Here is a 12,209-nt window from a genome sequence, read left to right on the forward strand (position 1 = left end):
ACTCCAAACCCTTATCTCGAAAGAGACCTTTCAGGGGATGACGTCGGCCGCTCTGCATCGCGATGACGTTGCGACAATACCTACATGAATTTTGCATAGGTGTCAAGCTTGGTGAATTAGGTATCTTGAGTTTGCTGGTGAATGATAAAATAAGGTAATTTTGGGAAATGGACATCTAATTAAACAAATAGGTTTTATAATATTGTTCTATTTTTTTTCACAAAACGTCTGGACATTCTATTCTTAGTGTATTATTCTTATTATCTTAATTTTAGTTTTCTAAAGTTTCTAGATTTAGCGGGGTAGAAATAATAGTCTAGCACACTACTTTTTTCGTATGAATTGTAAGGGAGCGTGTTTTTTTTTTTACACAAAAGTTACTTCAATTAAATAATAATAGGGCACACTATAGTAGAACCCTAAATTTTGGATCAATCATAAACGACTACAACACTATATTTTATTAAATTTGGGGACAATTATAAATTATCCCTAAATTAAAATTAAAGACAAAAATGACAATTCCCAAATAATGTCAAGTGTCTTTTATTGGACCATTTGAATTGGTTTTAATTGATCGAATGAGGTCATACAAAAGGTATCGATTTAGTTTACAAATCTATTGGATGATATTTTGGCCCGAAACCCAAATTACAATAAGACTATTATGGTGGATTGATATTTAAATAAGTCTAAATCCACTCAAAAAATTCGGTTGAGTCCAAAATTACCAAAGTCCAAATCTTTTCAAATTAAATTAGGCTCGTAACCAAATAGAGCTCAAATCCATTGGGTTGGGTCCAAAATTACCCAAGCCTACATCTTTTGAAGTTAAAATTGGGCCCATGACCGAAATCCATTAGTTTGTCCAAAATAATCCAAGTCCAAAATCTATTAAGTTTGTGGAAACATCTATGAATAGAAGGGTCTCTCATTCTCAAAGGTTAAGAATTTGAGATTTGACAGAATTCATACATCCAACAACTCTCTGAAGATTTGAAGATTCGAAGACCAACTTGTGACTTTGAGAACTTGAATACATTCGAAGAGCATAGAACTTTGATCTAAGTTCAAGAACAAGTATCTCAATCTTCACATCAAGTTCGGGAGAAAGAATTAGAGGATAAAGACTATAGATTGAATTCACTCTACAACTCATACAACAAAAACAAAGTTCAACTACATGAAATATAATTTCCTCGAAAATCTCGTGTGAACAACTACTAAATTGACTACATCTGGTAAGTATTTGATCTTCAAGAATGATAGATAACCAAAGGGGAAATAAAGTTGGAGTCGAACAATAAATACGAAGACAAAATATTAGCAGCATTTTTTTTTTTAGGAAATCTGCTGCCCTGTTATTTTGCCAACTAATGTGCTCAAAATAGATAAGGTTGAAACGATAAGTTAGATCATGTATATCCAACACCCAGCGTTGTTTGCCAGTTATATAGCATTGTATTAAAATGGAACATGAAGATGTTTCAACAACACAATCTCAAACACAGGTACCAAGTCTACTTGTTATAAAGTTAATTTATAATTTGAAAAAACTAGTTTTATAATTATTTTGTGTTCTAAAATTTAATGCCTGAATTAGAATTCTTTAATATAGCTATATTTTAGAATAAAAATATAACACTACTACTCTGTAATTTGTAACTTCTACCTATCATGTACGTGGCACATGTGTTACAAACTAGTATATTAAAATGGAAGATTTCAAACATTATCCGATGGAGACGGAGTATCATTTCCTAATTTCTTAATTTGCTTCACTTGAATCTCACGTTCTTCTTGCCCACTTTCCTTCATTCCTTCACTTATCTTTTGCTCTTTCCCCTTTCCCCACAGCACAAAGTACAGTCCTCCCACCAATAACAGCCCCCCTAAAGTACTGCAATCCAAAAAAAAAAAAAAAAACAATAATAAAAAATGTAATAAGTATGCTAGAAACTGTACTAAAGAATATATATTCTTATCTTTTAATTTTCCTTAAAATTATTTGTGAAATATTGTTGTATTAATTAAGGGATGTTTGGTTCACGGTTCAAAAACTGGCTAAAAACATAAATATTTATAAATAAACTTGGAACTCAAGAGGCTATTTTGAAGTTATGTTTGAAAAAAGAGTTTATGTAGTCGAAAAACAAAAAATGTTAATTTTGCTCGGATGTAATTTTTAGACTAGAGTTATTTTATCTAAAACTCAATTGACAATTAGAGGAGTAGTCATATCTATTATAATAAAATTTGTTTGATTCTCTTATTTTTTCAATATGGGATCTGTAACATGGGCTTTTTTTATTAATATTATTGTAAATGAAACTTATTTTAAAAATATTGTAGTTTAATTAAAAATATTAAAAGTATTGTAGGTTTTGAAACTTTTTTTTAAAAATATTGTTATTTTAAAAAACTGAAAACATGGTCGTCTCTAACGTAAATTTTTTTAAAATTTTGAACGTGATCGTCTCTTCAAGAGACGACCACCTCTTCTTTTTTTTTTTTTAATCCGTCAGTTGAGATACCACAAAACTCAGACCATTACTAACTTCATCTTCTTTTTCCTTTTCTTCTTCACTGACCAAATCACTCAATTCCCCATAATTCACAACCATATCAGGCCCGGAGCAGCTCTGAACCATCCCAAATACCTCCTCAAATTTCAACTCCATCTTCTCCCTGCTCCCATTCCCGGTTACAAATTCAGAAATCTCCTTCCCGATGCAGATTACACGCAACCCAGTAATCTCCGTCGAAAGCACGTTCGATTTGCATCCCTACACGCAATCGGTAAAGCTCCGGAGCGCATCGGCCGCGTAGACGCTGATTAGCAAAGGGTTTCTCGTAGTTTTCTTGGTTAAAACCTCGGCGATTTGCCTGGAATTGGCGTCGTCGTCGCCGCCGCTGGAGAAGGGGAAAGTGAAATTGCGGTGAGAGGGGTCGGAATCGGTGAGGTTGCAGAGGAAAATCGAGGGGCAGCGGGAGCGAGAGAATCGTGAGGGCTGGTGGGAGAGAGGAGGGTGCATTATGGCCAATTTGATATGGCAGCTCCCAAATTCGGCCTCGGCGAAAACCCTGCTGACAATCGGATCATCGAGAATGGAGATGATGAAATACTTGAGCTCGACTTTGAGAATGGAAGGGGTTTGGTGGTGGGTGTGAATATGGTGGAGGTGGAAGCTGGAGGTGGCGATGCTGGTTGGCCTGGGAGCGTTTGATGGATGTTTAAAATTAAAAAAAAAAAAAAAAAAAGAGGTGGTCGTCTCTTGAGAGACGATCATGTTCAAAATTTAAAAAAAATTTAGGACGCCACGTGGCATGGTCGTTTGTTCGACAGACCATGTTTTCAATTTTTTAAAACAACAATATTTTTTAAAAAAAATTTCAAAACCTATCATACTTTTAATATTTTTAATTAAACTACAATATTTTTAAAATAAGTTTCATTTACAATAATATTAATAAAAAACGCCCTCTGTAACATAGACTATTATATATATAATCATTAACCTTCTTAAATATAATTTTATCGAAATGTGTTTATATTTTAAAAAAGTAATAATTAATTTGGTAGAATAATTTTAAAAAATCTCTTAAAAGATACCGTTAAATAGTTGTGAAGTTACCTTCCGAGAGTGACACTCTCGCCAAGAAGGATCGCAGAAAGAATGATTGTAATGATAAGAGCAAAGGGTGTGGACATGGCTAGAAAAACTGGTCCTTTCTTCTCAATAACCCATGCTTGAAGGCAATACGTAACAGCAGTCACCACAATACCCTACACCCAAAAAGTTCCATATAAACATTTTTTGTCTCTCTACTTTCACGATTTAGTCATTGAACTTACTTCTAACAATTCGATCCTCAAATTATAGTATGTAACAATTTAGTCCTAGTAGTTTTAAATTTGCAATGATTTAGACCCTATGATGAAATTTGTTATTAAATTTTTTATACATTTAGATGATATACTGATGAAGAATCAAAGGTGTGTTTATAAGTTACAAAGAGTACTAAGTCATTATAAGAGAAAAATCGATTATTAATTTTGACAAAAGATTTCATGGTAGGGTCTAGATTGTTACAAATTTTAAACTATATATACTAAAGTTCAGGGACTAAATTGTTACCAATTTAAAGTACAAGTACTAATTAAATCGTTACAAACTAAAATTCAGGGACTAAAATAGTTGCTTTAGCAAAAGTATAAGGATCAAATGTGTGTTTTTTAACCAAGAATCTTTTTTTATTATTATTATTATAAAGGATCGAAATACGAAAATGAAAAAAACTAAAGAAGAGAAATTTACACAATATGCCACTGCGAGAAGCCTAACATTCCAGCCAAGTTTCCATTCCTGAGGGTCTCTCTCGAAAGCAATCGCAATAGCAAATGATTGAAATGAGCTCAGAAGACACTGAAGATTTGTCAACATAAGCTTCGAAGGGTAGCTTTTCAATACGAATGCCTGTAATTTTCAATAATGTCAAATATTATATAAATGGATAGTAATAATATACAAGTGAGAAAACAATATGGACTCGATCCTAACAGCTAAAAGTTCAAACGAACATCCGGTCCAAAATGAGATTCAACCAAGATCGATGAGCCAAGAGAGTCACAATCTTGAAAAACATATTAAGGATCTTACATTTATAAGATAAGGGACCTAACAGAGGAATGAGCTACTTCTCTGGTTTAAAATTAATTCATGGATTAACAACTAGAAAAGCAGCTCATATCTATCATAAACCTTTGTTAGATCCCCTATTGAATCTCGATTGAGTACTGATTGAGTACTAATAGTTTTAGTTCTTTTATACGTGAAGAAGGAGAATTGATACCTGAAAGACGATCCAGATGCCCCATAAGGTATTGGAAGCGAGCATCAAGAAGCAACCCTTCAACCAGGACTTGGTTGATGGAGCGGTAACCGAACGGTGGTTATCGTTACGAGTCAAGAAGAGATGGTGATGGTTAAAGAAGTTCCATTGAGGGCCTTGGTAGAATGCCAACATCCCCACACCTCCCATGCACAATAATATTCCTGCAAGCTTTGCAATTCCTGCTATTGACTTTAACCTCAACACCTCCATCCTATAAATTCAATGAGTTAATTTCCATATTAAATTTTCAATTTATCAAACTTTAATGAAATTAAATTGATGGATTAAAATAAATAGGGCTCCTCGAACCAGGAGAGAAGTAAGAAAATTAAATTTCTCAATAAAGAAAAATATTAAATTCTATGTTCACGTCTACTTTTCATTCGAGTTCATTTGAATTTTAAGAATGGAGGATAAAATAAAGATTTTAATTTTTTTTTCTTTTAAAAAATAACACTTTAATTTTTCTTTTTTAAGAAAAAGAAAGTTGAGAAAAAGACAAAATGAACTCCACTAAGTAGAGAGGAACTTTTAAAGAATGATTTTATTTTTTTTTATAAGGAAGACTACAAATTTTTGTTGATTAAAATAATATGGACCATTATTATAAATTTCAAACATGGCTTTTTTTTTTTTTTTTTTTCTAGTGCATTTCAACCATGAAATGACCCAAAACAAAGAGCCTTTCATTTGTACGTTTCCATGATTACCACATATATAATTAACCAATTGATGTCTTTTTTCTTTTTTGGGAAAAATAAAGCTTATATAGTAATTTGCTTTTCACCCCTCGTTATTATAGTGTTTTCTCAAAGTTCAATTGGTTTAACATTTAGAGAGATTTTTCGATAGATGTAGTTAGCGTGGAAGATGAGAACTTCAAGTCGCTTGATAATAATTTTATTTTTAATTTAATATTTTAAAATTTTAATTTCTCTTAAAAAAATATTTGAATGTTTGACACTAAATTTAAAAAATATAATATGAAACTTGACTCAGATTTATGAAGCAATAAACAAATAGTTCATTAGATATTTAGTTTAATGGTGAACTCAAATTTTTATCATAACCTAATACTTTCATGCCACCAATCCGAATATGTCTTGATGGTTAAGATACCTACTTCAGATTAAAAGGTCGTAAGTTTAAATTTCTAGCTCTATACATGTTGTACTAAAACAACCTATACTAAGTAATCTGGAGAGAAATTCAGTCATCAAAAATAGTATCCAATTTACAAGAATTGAATATCCAAATAGTTTTTTTTTTTATTTTTTATAATATTGAAATTGGCTTTGTGATGTTGGAATCATGGCTTTTTAAGTAAATGGGCAGGCAAGGAGGACTACTTTATTATTCTCTATGTTTTTTCTTCTATTCTTCTTCTTCTTTGCTTTTTCTTATCACTCAAGAATCCATCTCATCAATCTTTTCCCAAAAAATGAAAACTTTATTAATTTCCCATTTAACCATTTTTCTCACACCATGTTTGGCTCTTCAATTTCTCACTATTTTTTCACTAAAAATAGGGTTTCCACTACATGTGTTTTTCTTCAACTTCAACTTGCCCATTTTCCCATTATAATATTTCTCATTTTACTCCCCCACTTTCATATTGGAATTCATCTCAAATTTATAATTATGTTATTAAAATTATAGATTTTTGTTGGCAAGGAAGTTTGGGAAAAATGTAGTTTTCAAATTTTTTATTTTATTTTATTTTTTTCTTTCACATTAAGAAAGTGAAAAGCAAACACAATCCTAATTTTTAAAAAATAGAAACTAATAAAGAGCCATAATGGGATGGTTCTATGTTTTTTCTCTCAAAATTGAAATTATGTCATGAGTCTAAGAGAAATGTGGATGAATATATAATATATATAACAAAATAGGTTATTAATTAAACAAGCTTTGCTTTTTTGAAAAGCTTAAAAACTAAAATAAAGTGGTTAATTATCAAACTGAGTAAAAATATTATAAATCAAGTATTTTGAAAAGTTCTTCTAATTATTTTTAAATTTTCCAAATTTTTTTTAATCATATAGGAATACCTCTAAAGAAGGAGTAAGGTGCCTTAACCGCTACGATATGAATTTACTCCAAAATGTTAAAATCACTTTTTTTTTTTAAATATCATAAACAGATTAGCTTTGGTGTATGTGTGTATATATATATTTTAGTACTTCTATATTTTCTTGAACTCTGACTCAAACTGTACAGAAATCCTTATGGAATCTACTTCTTTTCATTTTTTTTTACTTTTTAAATAGAAATTATAGAGAAATACCAACTTTTAACTTCTTAGAAAATGTTACATTCCACGTATTTAAACAAAATTAAATAATCAATCTTTAATCACCCTAAAACCCCAAAACTCTAACTTTAATTAGTAAACTAGGTAAGTTTAATCATTTCTCGCCATACATAAATAAGTAAAACATAAATTCCTCAACAAGAAAGAGAAAGAAAGAACCACATTATATTACGATAGTTTCGGACGACATTATATTATGATTGTAATAGTTCTGAATGAGATATATAACCTTTTAGTTTAAACTAATAAAATTGCAAAATCAAAACTTCTCCTTACCATCTCTCATCCCTGTACATCTTTAAAATTTTTCAAAAATAAAATTTAAAAATTTAAAAATTTAAATCTCATTTCGATCCATTAAATAACTTTTGGTTTGTAAAACATACCCGAGGAGGAGAGCGATGAAGAAGGTGATGACAGGAAGGCAATTTGTAGTGGCTGCAGCCAAAGTTGCTGACGTGTACACAAGAGCAACCCCATAAAGATTTAAGCAAATGGCTATCCTGCAAATTACCAAAACAACCCCAAATTAAGATTATATTAACACCTCACTTACATTAGGGTCTCCGAATTCAAACTTACAATTAAAACCCATGGTACAAATAATCATTTCATTTTAAACTTTAAATTTTTTATTCTAAAAGTTATGCATACTTCCTCCCAAGTTATTTATTTTGGATGCTTCCAAATTTCAAACGTAATATAATAAACAAGATCCCATTTTATTTTTTATTTTCAAACTCTCAATTAGATTTAGAAAATAACTGCGGTAATTTAACGATTGAGATAGCTGTGTAAAACGGAAGGAGGAAGGAGATTGATGCCGTTAGTATCATACCCGAAGAGAGAGAGCATAAAAATCTTGCAGAAGGTGAGGAACGAGAGGGGAGGCGCTGTTTTCCTAATAAAAGAACAGAAAATAAGTAGATTAAGAATGATCAACTTCTTAAAAAACAAGATGATTTAACTATTGAGTTATGCTCGTATTAATGTACGGAGAATGAATAGAAGTTTGATTAAATACGGTACCATTCGAAGAAAAAAGCTACGGGAGAGAGGAAGAGGGTGGCGAAGGCCTGGCGGTAGAAGACGAAGACAAAGTTGTTCATTCCGCCGTCAAAGGCGGCCTTTGAGAGCAGAAACATGGCGGCGTAAATGGCCTGAATCACCACCACCGCCGCCACAGCTCTCTTATCGAATTCCATCCTCACCAAAAACTTCAAAAACTTCAAGTTTCTTTTGTTGGCTTTGAAAGTTTAAAGTTTTTCTAAGTTTGTATATTCATATATCATCATTCATCAATCTCCCTCTATTTATACACACAAAAAAAGATATTATCAACCAAAAAAGACACACTCCCAAATTTGCTTCCGTGTATGTGCTATGCTACATCATTCATATGGGCCCCACCCCTCCTTTCCTCCTTCTTTCCCACCTTTTCTTTTTCACATCAATTTTACTCTTAATCTTTTATGGTTTTCTTTACAATACTATGTGGTCTCTTTCTTCATTGGTTTCGGTCTATGTAAGTCTAAAATCACTTGTCCTCGAGGGATAGTTTGGGTGGATTGAGATTTGAAGGAATATACTTGAAGTCTTGGATTCAAGTTACATGGAACGCAACCTTAACAAGTAATGACGCTTTGTATATATAAGAATATAGGAACAGTGTGCATATCCCAGATATAGGGACATAAAGGTCAAAGGACTATTGACTACAGAGTAATCAAATTAAAAAAAAAAATCACATTTTGAATTATGTGTTCTTAAAAAGTGACTATATTAATCCATATTTACAAAATTTTACCATAAATTCTATACACAATGAAAATTGCTCTTTAGTATAAAATTATGTCTATATTCTAGAAAATATATTGAGTTATAGTATCATGGCAAAATTGTGATAAAAAACAAAAAATAAAAGGGACCAATATAATTACTTTTTTAAAAAGTATGGGGACAAAAAGAAACGTTTCAAAACCATGGAGAATATAATAGACAAAAGTTGAATATAAACGAATCCAAGTAGACGCTTTGAAAGTATATCAACAAAGCTGAAAGTTATGTACAACAAAAATAGTATTTTTAACCTTTTTTCTTCTACTTCATTTGGGTTCTTAATTAAATCTTTCAAATTCTTAATTGTACTCTTCTTGTGTTAAAAAAAAATATTTTTAAGTGCTTTTTTTTGTAAAACAAAAATATATTAAGTGAAAAAGTTTAAATCGTTGTTTTGTTAGCATATTTATCACAAATCCAATATATTTGTCGATGAGTGGATTGAATTTCATGTGTTTTATAGTATATGAGTGGTATAGTCCATGTATTCTTAACAAAACTATAATTTAATAATATCTCAATTTTTTGTTAGCCAATTTTAACTTTTTCCTTTTTAATATTGAATCAATTGAAAACTCTTAAAAGATGAAATGGTAAAATTAAGATTGATAATTAAAAGATTAAAAAAAAGTATTTTATACATTTAGTCCAAATTTTTATAAGCAAGAAAGGATAACCTGTTATCATATTTGTGTGTGATTCTATCAACACTATCATGTAACAAAGGAGATTCACTCTCTAGAATTCCGATCTATGTAATTTGTCCTTTCTTTTTTAGTTAACTTGAATGATCGAAGTCTGCTTTAAATCAGTTAAATAGATTGAAGTAGAGTCATCAATTAAGCCAGTCGTAAGATGAATTTTTTATTTTGGTCCCTAAATTTTAAAAGCAATTATCTTCTTTGTCCTACAAGTTTAGAATAATTGTGAATTTAGGTGGAGTTCCTATCAAACTTTCCGTCACTTGACCATTGAAAGTTAATTTTACGTAAAATATGCATCTTAGTTTTGATTTCAAATATTTTATTTGAACCCTTAAAAACTTTTTTATAGTTTTTTTTTAGTTAATTTCCGCTAACTATTGAACAAATTTTGTATCAATTTAGTAACTCACATCTAACATCCCATGTGTGAAATTACATGCAATTTCTGGTCGTCAAATAAATAAATAATACAAAACATATTTGGGCCAAGAATGTGTTAAATAGATATAAAGAATTAACAGAATGATTATTTAAGTTTAGTTTCTTTGGTTGAAAATTTATAGACTAAAATGAACCCTCTTGCTCCAAGGACAAAAATAGGATTTAAACTATGAGTTAATAATTTTTTAAATGACGTGATAATGATTTATTAATTTTAGGGGATAAAAGTGGATGAAATATGCATTTTCTTTTTCTTTTTCTTTTTCTTTTTCTTTTTCACAAATTTTAGTAAATTGCATTAGGATAAGATGACGGAAAATTTAAGTGAAAAAGTTAATTTTAATATCCAACCAAATTTATTTATTTATTTATTTTTCTATTTGATGTTTTGAAAGAATTGAAAAATTAATTGTTGCATTCAACTTTCCGTCAACCGCCCCTTTCTAGACCCATTTTAGGTTTAGAACTTAAAATAATATTTACGTGTTGGAATTTTTATTTGGTATATTTGCGTTTATTTAGTTCTTAAAACTTTGTAAAGTTACACTTTCGTTATTGGGTTATTTTATATTTTTCCATTAAATCTCTATCATTAAAATTATTCTTAAATTTTGATACAAATATGTTAATTATATTTATAATTGTTGATTTGACATGATATTGAATGCTCGCCTGTTTTTTTTCCTCATTTCAACTATTCATTTGTGCCATATTTTGCCAAATCATTATTCGTTAGTTTGATCAACCTCTCATATAAATTTTTAAGTTAGGGTGTGGATGCGGTTAATTACAATTTAAAATATAAAAGAATAAAAAAAGGTGAAGGACATAGTTAAAACATTATTATTTTTTTTAATAGAAAGTAATTAAAAAAAAACTTTAAAGTGCAAGGGACTAAACAAACATATATTAATTTCCAAAGTTTAGGATTCAAATTATGGTTTAATCTAGATTTTATTTTGATTGTTTGATTTAATCTCTCAACTTTTAAATGTTTTGTCAATTTTTGTCCTTGGTTAGGAATTAAAACACAATATTTGAATAAGGTTGGGTGAGTCAAAAATGAAATAAGTTGAAATAATGAGGAAAAAATGCTCTTATAAACTAAATAGTCTTATGAATTTTTTAAAACAAAAAACAGAAGATAAAATCATTATTGAATGGAAGTTGTGAGCGTCAATTCGAGCATAGTTCAAAGCTCAATTGTTTCCCATCTTGTTCCTGCAATTGTTGAATAAAAAATATATATTGAAAAATAGAAACCACAAGAAAAAAGAAGGAAAGGTGATTCACTACTTTAACTTTTATTTTGGGGTCAAAAAAATGATATTCCCAATAAAACACACAAATCATCAATATGAGCTGTTTGCAAAAAAGACATCCATGCAATTGATGTAACCTAACAGCTACCATCAACAAACTTATCTCTCAAAAATACCAAACTTTAGGGAAAAAGAAAAATATAATTATTTCCATTTTGTATCCAAAAAAATTATATTTGATTTTGATCATCATCTATTTAAATTAAAACCATATTCCTTAGGACTTTAATACTTCACTTTTTTAATTGAAATTTTATTTTTGATATATTGAATAAGATAGATATGACGTATATACTTCATATTAAATATCAAATATAGTAAACAAGTTCTAAAGTTTGGTTGATGAACACTATTTTGTGGCTTGCATGATTCATGATCCAACTGAACCTCGGTTTAGCGTTGTAGAGGATTGATCTCACTTGCTGGGATGGTCGCATGGTGATGTGACATATTATGTTCGATAAGGCAACAAATGTAAAATTTTAAATCAACTTTTTTATTTTACCGAGTTTGCCTACGTATAATTTATCTCGTTGGCCTACTTCTTTATACAACTTATTGTAACATATATTGTATCAAATCATTGCTCTCGTTAGTTTAATCAACATGGTCACATCAACGTTATGTTAATGACAGTGCATTATTATAATGAAAATTTTAAGTTCTAGGAATTAAATATACGCACCAGTCAAA

The 12,209-nt window shown here is 30.0% G+C and overlaps 1 protein-coding gene across 2 annotated transcripts; it reads right to left on the reverse strand.

The window, feature by feature from the left end:
- Positions 1-1,524: 1,524 nt before the first annotated feature.
- On the reverse strand, positions 1,525-8,503 carry LOC111022001 (WAT1-related protein At5g64700). 2 transcript variants are annotated; one of them, XM_088121289.1, is made up of 7 exons: positions 8,240-8,503; positions 8,049-8,111; positions 7,597-7,713; positions 4,855-5,107; positions 4,320-4,478; positions 3,636-3,787; positions 1,525-1,892 (listed from the first exon to the last, which is right to left on the reverse strand). In XM_088121289.1, exons 1-7 carry the CDS (start codon positions 8,413-8,415, stop codon positions 1,823-1,825), a joined length of 990 nt encoding a protein of 329 aa, XP_087977415.1. In that variant the 5' UTR covers positions 8,416-8,503; the 3' UTR covers positions 1,525-1,822. The 2 variants fall into 2 exon arrangements, with proteins under 2 accessions (XP_087977415.1, XP_087977414.1); XM_088121288.1 differs by having other exon boundaries at positions 1,525-1,900.
- Between the last annotated feature and the right edge of the window lie 3,706 nt (positions 8,504-12,209).

The sequence above is a fragment of the Momordica charantia genome (assembly GCF_013281855.1).
Source record: "Momordica charantia cultivar OHB3-1 chromosome 2 unlocalized genomic scaffold, Mcharantia_2.0 BLBB01000002.1, whole genome shotgun sequence".
Taxonomy (NCBI): Eukaryota; Viridiplantae; Streptophyta; class Magnoliopsida; order Cucurbitales; family Cucurbitaceae; genus Momordica; species Momordica charantia.